At 38.4% G+C, this 8,310-nt stretch overlaps 2 protein-coding genes across 2 annotated transcripts in view; one reads left to right on the top strand and one right to left on the bottom strand.

Annotated features, from left to right (window-relative positions):
* Positions 1 to 4,926, top strand: part of LOC103383510 (neuromedin-K receptor-like) — a 5,555-nt gene extending 629 nt beyond the window's left edge. Inside the window, exons 2-8 of the mRNA XM_008316651.3 lie at positions 1 to 166; positions 606 to 794; positions 1,195 to 1,345; positions 3,758 to 3,954; positions 4,037 to 4,241; positions 4,394 to 4,423; positions 4,540 to 4,926. Coding sequence (XP_008314873.2) covers positions 1 to 166; positions 606 to 794; positions 1,195 to 1,345; positions 3,758 to 3,954; positions 4,037 to 4,223 — 890 coding nt within the window. The 3' untranslated portion in view covers positions 4,224 to 4,241; positions 4,394 to 4,423; positions 4,540 to 4,926. The remainder of the gene's footprint in view (positions 167 to 605; positions 795 to 1,194; positions 1,346 to 3,757; positions 3,955 to 4,036; positions 4,242 to 4,393; positions 4,424 to 4,539) is intronic.
* LOC103383509 (GPI-linked NAD(P)(+)--arginine ADP-ribosyltransferase 1) lies at positions 4,726 to 6,770 on the bottom strand. The gene is made up of 4 exons (XM_008316650.3): positions 6,610 to 6,770; positions 6,310 to 6,391; positions 5,515 to 6,218; positions 4,726 to 5,097 (listed from the first exon to the last, which is right to left on the bottom strand). The coding sequence occupies exons 2-4, from the start codon at positions 6,367 to 6,369 to the stop codon at positions 5,022 to 5,024; spliced, it is 840 nt and encodes a 279-aa protein (XP_008314872.1). The 5' UTR covers positions 6,370 to 6,391; positions 6,610 to 6,770; the 3' UTR covers positions 4,726 to 5,021.
* Positions 6,771 to 8,310: the final 1,540 nt, after the last annotated feature.

Here is an 8,310-nt window from a genome sequence, read left to right as displayed (position 1 = left end):
CTTTCTCCGATGTCTCCATGGCTGCGTTCAACACGCTTATCAACTTCATCTACGCGGCTCATGGAGAGTGGTACTTTGGAGGAGTCTACTGCAGGTTCCACAACTTCTTCCCGGTCACAGCCGTGTTCGCCAGTATCTACTCCATGACTGCCATTTCCATCGACAGGTTGGTCTGACACGTGGTTTTTAATTCTTACTCTGCACACGTTCTGTTGTATTTTATACATTGAATCTGTGACTGCTCGTGTATTTTTTCCCAACATAAACGTGTTTTTTTTTTATCGTAATGTATATTGTTGTTTTAAAAGCAGTTGGCCTGGGGTGGCCGCATTCACCCGTGAAAATTTTCGGGGCCAACCCAGAGTGTTTGCCCCATTTGTTGAGGAACTGTGTACTGTAAAATATTAGATATGTGCATTTGTTAGATACGGTTGTGTTTTTTATAACCATTGACTAATTTAAGTGTACACTTTTGCCAGATTTTTTTTGAAATAGTAGAACATAAATGATCACAAACAAAAATGTTGATAACACAGGATTATATGTACAACCAGCATCATTTTGTAAGATCTGTGTCCACCTGCGTTTCTGTTGTGTTATTTCAGGTACATGGCCATAATTCATCCTCTGAAACCCCGTCTGTCGGCAAAGGCCACCCTGAGCGTCATTGTCTGTATCTGGAGTTTGGCTGTGGTTCTTGCCTTCCCTCTCTGCTACTTCTCAACCACCAGGGCTCTACCTCTCCGAACCATCTGTTACGTGGCGTGGCCTCGTATGGCCGACGACCCCTTCATGTAAGACTGACACCACCCTTTAATCAAACTCCACACTGATTATTATCATCAGATTCATCATTAGTGTGTCAGGAATCTGTCAGGATTGTACTGAGTTTGTCTCTTACTGCAACAACTTCACTCATTCACAACGCAACAGTTACGTTCACAAACATTAGTATAACACCGTACATGGACAGAAAAAGGTACTGTGTAATTATAACTTATGGAATCATAACAAATATAACTAAGAATATATGTTTTGAAGGCAGATTTAGACATATTGTTAGGTTTTTCTGCTCTTGTTAAACATTTGCTATTTTCAGATATTGTCTTTTTTTTATTGGGTTTATTTTGAACGGCTTCTTCTTGATCCTTTCTACATCTACTAATAACACAATGTTTTTTTTCCTTTGTGCAGGTACCACGTCATAGTGACAGCTCTGGTCTATGTGCTGCCTTTACTGGTGATGAGCATCACTTACACCATCGTGGGAGTGACTCTGTGGGGAGGCCAGATCCCTGGAGACTCGGCTAATAATTATCACGGACAGCTCCGAGCCAAGCGCAAGGTGAATGATCACGGTTTCTCACTGTTTCTGTGAATTGCAGTAGAGTAGTAACAGATCAATGTGCAATATGTTCACATTTAAAAAATGACAAAGACATGAAGGAAAAACAAAACATTAGTCCACTAGTACCATTACAACATCTACAGAAACTTTTTTTCACATCATTAAAACTATATAGGACTTGTCAGTGAAACGCAGTGGCTGACAGCGGAACATTTTGACAGACGTTTGACTCCGTCTTCTGCTAGACTACACTGTGGCGGTAGCAGCAGCTACTGTGAAGGATGGGTTACACTAGGATTAAGGTCACCACAGCTTTGTCATGACTAACATCTACTGAGATGGCCGTGGGATTAATACAAAGAATATGAATTCATGCAATATCCCAAACGGTGTGGATTATCATGTCAGATTATATCACAATGATAGACAGTTTGGAGTTAGATTTATTTCTGAAGGTCATAAACCTTTTATCAATAGATACTTTTTAACTTTTTTATTATAATTTTAAGTCAATTTTCTTACACACACAGCAGTTTTATTCCCAGTTTGGAGAACACTTCATTCCACAAGTGTTTTCATCATCCTGCACAGAGTGCAGCCAATGAGAGGGCAGCTTGTAGACTAACATGTTGGCATTTGTCCAACATGGACAAAACAAAATAAGAATATACACTTATATTTGATCTATTTTATTTTGTTGCTGACTAAAATCACATTGACATTTTATGTAAGATAATCTCTGTATATTATTATTTTCAGCTCTATGTTAGTGCCATTGGGGAAATGACATTCTGATTTTTATAAATGTCACTTTTAATATTTAAAAAGTCATATTTGTGATAGTTATTACAACCAGTTGATAATCTAAATCTTTAATTGTAAAATATTTCCATGTCTGTATATCTGTCCTTTGTATTTCACTCCTATTCAGTTTTTTTTGCACTCATTCTTCTCTTTATTTTCAGTAGTAGAAACTTAATATAATTTCTTCCTTGTAGGAACTTTTACTCGTCATGAAAAGCTTTTCTACAAATGACTGTTTCAACAAACTGTTTTTTTTTTTTTATCAAATCATTTTTTTCAGTTTTACAATTGTTGCAGAAGTTGAAGTGGTGTCAGGTGCAGAGAGTTGTGATTGTGACATATTTTCAAAGAGCTTCGTAGAAGTAGCTGTGAGAGATAAATGCGACACTTGAAGGCATGAAGAGCTGGAGGACAATGTCAGTGTTAGTTTCAAGAGCTGAGAATATAAGACTCCATCTGGACAGGTGATAAGATGAAGACTGACCTCATTACATTTTCGCACATGAGTTCAGAGGTACAATACCCACAGGTCCATTCCTTTCAGCCCCCCAGGCTGCGCTGCATTGTGCTCCTCGCTCTTATCTCTTCTGCCTGAGACCCACTGGGTCTGTTGAGTCATTGCTGACCTTTCCCTCTCCTCTTTATGCCAGACTCTTATCAACTGGAGACTTCATTGTGATCACGCTGAAGCACAACAAACCTATTATTTTCACAGACAGTGTCCTCATAAAGAATGGCCGAGGAACCATTTATATCACATCACTGCGACAGAAATGTGACAGAAGGTTTCTTCATCTGTCAGTTGATGTCAACGCTAATACTGAAAAATAGAACTCAGAGTCTTAAAAACATCATTAATCCAATTAATGTCACTACAGCCTGTAGATATGTCAAAGAAAATAATGAAAATAAAGTGCAGAATATGCTTAAAGTGATACTGCTGATAAAATACTAGTGGTTTAGAATTATACAGTAAGTGTAAAGTACAAATGATCAAGTCAGTTATGCAGTGTTTACATGATATACATCATGAACCAGTTAATGTTTGTGAGAAACATTTCACACAGTGAGTGTGTTGTTTCTCTGTGGTTAATAAACTGGGAATGGAGCGTGACATGTCACATTGACTCAAACTACACTGTCTCAGTGTCAACGTTAAGTCAGGGGCTACAGGATGTATTTTGTTTGAAAAGCTTACAGTAGTTGGGAGTAAACTGTGTGTATTCACAAGTGTTAAATATTATCATACAGGGAGTCGGAGCTAAGGAGGGTAAAGTGTCAAATGTGGTTCAGGAGCCACGGGTTACAGACCTTTGTCCGAGGGGTATTTTGCTGATGTGTGACAAGTGTGATGTATAACCAGAGAATGAAACAACACTTTAATTCCCCGTCTGTTCTGGATCACCCTGTGGTCCCATAATAGAACAACCAAACACTCTTTACTGTATTATTTCTTATACATGATTGGACCAAACGTTCAGATTCAATCACAACACGTTACCTTTGTTTATGGTTTTATACCAGTGCAGTGGTATAAAACAGATTCAGCTCATTTTCAAACACCACGGTGAACTCTCTTGCTGTTTGCCCTGTCGTTCTGTGTAGGTGGTGAAGATGATGATCATTGTTGTGGTGACCTTTGCCCTGTGCTGGTTGCCCTATCACATTTACTTCATTCTGACTGGTGTCAGCAAGCCTTTAAACAAGTGGAAGTACATCCAACAGGTTTACCTGTCAGTGCTTTGGCTGGCGATGAGCTCCACCATGTACAACCCCATCATCTACTGCTGCCTGAACAGCAGGTGAGTGAAACCACCAGAGCTCTCTTCAGCCAACATACACACCAGATTCCTAAACTCTAAGGTCCTACATGTGTGAATGCAGGTTTCGCGCTGGTTTCAAGCACGTGTTTCGCTGGTGTCCTTTCATCCACATGTCCACATACGAGGAATTGGAGCTGCAGAACACGAGACTGAGACCAGGTTGTCAAAACAGCATGTGCACCCTGTCTCAAGCCAACACCAGCATCCTGAGAACAAAACCAGAGCAACAGGTCAAGACTGAACTGTGAGCCCATCAACAGGGACAGGTAAACTTCTACTACGACTCACTGCAGCTGTGCTCTGTCACACATAAACAACTGTATTCTCTCTGCACACCAGTACTGTGAAATTGTGTGAATTTACTGATCAAATGACTGATACTTAACCACCATGTATTGTGATTTATTTAAAAATACAGGAACTCGCGTCAAGTGTCTCGTGACTCGAGGTGTGTGTTGGTCGTCTTCTGCTTTTTATTAGCCAAATGCAAATTCAAAAGAATGAAAGATATGTAAAGTACTCACTCTCACTACACTTCAAACTTTTTCTGCTTTCTCCTTACAGCTGCAGATGGTGGAAGAAACAGTCCCAGGTGCCACCAGGTGAATGCAGATGTTTAATGTATGTTCGGGTATTGGTTAAATCTTTAACACATGAAAAAAGTCTGAACGTATTTGCATTTGAAGTCTTAAAGGTTAAAAAGATAAAAATCCAAACATCAGTACATTTCTGTACAAACATACAAACACAAAAGGTGGGCGTATGTATTCTTTTTATTCTTAAGATAAATTTAAGAGTTGTGAACTGTGATAATAAGCTAAGGGATAGCATGCATAAAATCAACAATTTGTTTCCTACACATTGTTGTAAACTTAATGTAAACATGTAAGACACGAAAATGTGAAAAATCCTAAAAACAAAATCTTTATGTTTTCAACTATCAACAAAAAACCCCAACAGCGCCCCCTCCCTCCCTTTCCATCCTTACCAAGAAAAACAAAAACAAAAACACAGTTGTGCAGTTTAAAATCATTAATACCGATCCTTCAATATCTAACGAAAGAAAAAGACAACACTGCCATAACCAACACAGGCCACTGGGTGGAGACAGATGGTGAAGACCTATGAGACAAACGGGGAAGAATATTACAATGTCATACTTAAATATTTTAACAAACATATAAATATCAGATACTATGGAACCACTCGTTTTATACTATAACAAAAACTATGCCGAAGTCATTTGTACATAGTAGTTTTTTTAGTGTGTTTTTCTCTTTGATTGGTTTGTTTCATGATTTTCAATAGGGTATACTGAGCATAGACTGATTGAACTGTAACGTGATCCATGGTTTGTTTCAGATTTATTCAATTAAAAATGTAAATGTGAAAATATTAATCTTACCCTCGTACCACTGGTGGTACGCATACCACAGTTTGAGAACCACTGTCATAGGTTATTCAAAACCTTATAGTTATTTTGTGGTTGTTTTTTGTTTGTTTGTTTGCTTGCTAAACAAACAAATAATAATGTCTTACCTTGAGCAGATATGGCAGTTGTTGAGATCTCCCAAGCTGACATGATTCAAAGTGATCATGGTGTATGTTACATCATCTTCCGTATCCACCACAGTGACACTATTTTCTACGATGAACTCTTCTGATGGTGATAACAAGACGTCCTCCTTGTTGACCTTGCAAATGTTGTCGCCCAGTTTGGCAAACAAGCACGAAGTGATGTTGAGAATGACCTCGGAGTCAAAGTCGTGCAATTGCTTTAGTGAATCGAAGTTTAACACAGCAGTCGTGAACCTTCCGAGTCGTACTGTTGACTTTATTTTTGCGGTTTGTTTCGTATCCAGTAGAAGGTACACAGCCTGACACGTCTGTGGTTTCTGCAGCATCATGTAATCCATGAGCAGGAAATGAAAAGCTTTGTAATTGAAGTCGTTGTCATACCTGGTGGTATTTCCACCCTTAGTTTCTACTTCACTGTTGAACTCTGTTATGAAACCTCTGTCTCCATTAGCATATGCCAAGAGTGCGGCAGTATGTTCTTTTATTCCTCCCTTGATTTGCTTGGTACACTGAGATTTATTCCATGCTTTCTGAAACCCCAGGCTGAGGCTTAACTCATTGTTCAAAAGACCAGAGTTGACAAACTTCTCAATGGCGTCTTGACGGCATTTACTGCAAATATAGTCTACAGCATCCGGGGACATGTCCAGCAGTTTTTCAGCCACCTTCATTTGAAAATGAGGGTGGGAATATAGTTTAGAAGTGCATTACATTGTGACATTGTTGTGCTGTTTGTAAAAGAGAAATAATACGCACGTTTTGTTGGAGTGTTGTCAACAAAATTACAGCAAGAAGCAGGTTCCCTCTGTCCCACATGTTGATAAAGCTCTGGAAAGTTCTGTAGGAGAGATTAGAGACAAGCACATCAGGAATCAACTTGAATAAAAATGCATGCTGTGCTCAGACTTGGGCTGGTCTGGTTTGTTGCGCCAAGCTTTGTTTAGACAAGTCCATCTTGAATCTGTGGGAGTACAGCATCCACCACTTGATAATAAATGGCGTCAATGTTAAACCCTGCAATGAACGCGTTGGACAGAACTCCAGAATTGAACTTACCTTAGTGAAGGAAGAAGGAATTTGTAGGAGCAGGAGAAAAAATCAGACACTTCACTGAGAGCTCAATAGGGTGTGATCGTTTGTAGGAAGTGCAACAATAACAAGCAGCTTCCTTTGGTTTCCTGTTGAAGGCACAAGCGAGCTACTGCAAACTCCGATATCTACTGTTTTTTTAATGGGCGTGTAGAAAAAATACTGTAGTGAACTCTCACTGATTCGTTTCAAAAGACTAAAATGACAAAGATGTATAATAAATTCACACACTCCCATGCCTTTCTTATATATATATATGTGTATATATATATATATATACATATATGTAAGAATGTTAAGAACTCAGCATTGCAGATAAGTTAAGGGCATGTGACTTTATTCATGTTAGTTTATAGCACCTTAAAAATAAAATAAAAATGATAGTGAATAAATGTTGTACTAAAACAGAAGCTTTGAGGCAGATATAAATATTTTTGATATGTCAAAAGCAGCCAGTTAATTCATGGAAAAAGTCTCATCAGATCATTTCTTTTGGCCAGTGAAATGTCCCCACTGCTGACTACTGGTAACATCCTTCCTTCCACATTGCTACAGTAGTCACTTTAGTTTAACCCCATTAACTGCACAGTCTATACGCACGCAGCGGCTCACAGGCCAAAACTAGTCGAGGTAAGCGGCTGCAATGGCGAGTCTGGAGGGAAAGTTGGCGTTTTCAAAATGGCAATACAGGCAGTACTTCAATGTCCTTCAGGTAAAAGACAAGAATGTGCATGTGAAGTGTTTGTCCACGTCCGTTGTAAGCAAATCGAATTGAATGAAGCATCTGTAGACGGCACGTGCGTCTACGAAACTAGTGGCCAAAAACACCGTTGTTGATACTGTTGAAGATGAATGCGGGCCAGGTGTGGCTAACGTGAGCGCCGCTAACAAAGAAGGACACGCAGCCACGCCGTCTAAACATTTAACCCTCGTGTTTTCCTTTGAGTCAAGGTGACCGTGCGTATGCGTGTTTCCTGTAGTACTCGGTTTCTGCTGAACTTTTTCTTAGACTCTGTTTCAGGGACAAGATGCAAACCCGTTGCGAGGACGCTGGCTGTGTATAAAAGGACAGCGGGAGGGTTAAAGCTGGACTTTTCTGCTCTACTTTTTAAGAATCTACTTATAAGAAGTGCAGTATGTTTGCTAGCTGTGTAAGAGCATTTTGAGAAATAAAACAATGGAATTTTTTCAGCAAAATCCTAAAATCACGTATTATGTGGGTCACGTGATGAAAAAAATGAAAATGTTTGAAAAACGTCTGTTAATCTGTTAATGCCCTAATTTAATGAGAAATATGCAGGAAAAGATAAGAAAAACATTCTTAAAAATATTTTCCAAAATTTTTTAAAACAGAATTTTGAATTTGTATTTTTTTTAATTTGCAAAAATATTTTTTAAATAAAAAAAATTCGAGAAATTCTTTTAAAAAAAGCTTTTTCCAAAAAAAAGAAAGGCTATACTAAGGCATGTTTTGGGTGATTTTTGAAATATTCATATAAAATACTTTTTGGACTTTTAAACACAAAATATTCACTCTGCAGCATTTCTGGGACTTTTTATTTTTTTGGATTTTTTCACGATGGTAAGCCTACTTGTTTTTTATTATTATTTATTGATTTATGTATTATATTATTTTGTTTGTTTAAGGGTGATCAAAAGTTGTCGTAC

Source organism: Cynoglossus semilaevis, chromosome 9, assembly GCF_000523025.1.
Source record: "Cynoglossus semilaevis isolate Cse_v1.0 chromosome 9, Cse_v1.0, whole genome shotgun sequence".
Classification (NCBI taxonomy): Eukaryota; Metazoa; Chordata; class Actinopteri; order Pleuronectiformes; family Cynoglossidae; genus Cynoglossus; species Cynoglossus semilaevis.
This window is presented reverse-complemented; position numbering and strand designations above follow the sequence as displayed.

What these genes read in the sequence shown, in the direction of transcription:
- LOC103383509 (XM_008316650.3), bottom strand. Translation starts at nt 6,369, where the DNA reads ATGTGGGACAGAGGGAACCTGCTTCTTGCTGTAATTTTGTTGACAACA. An exon ending in TGACAACACTCCAACAAAAC is followed by an intron (nt 6,219 to 6,309) that starts GTGCGTATTATT and finishes TTTCAAATGAAG; the next exon opens with GTGGCTGAAAAACTGCTGGA. An exon ending in AACTGCCATATCTGCTCAAG is followed by an intron (nt 5,098 to 5,514) that starts GTAAGACATTAT and finishes TTTGTCTCATAG; the next exon opens with GTCTTCACCATCTGTCTCCA.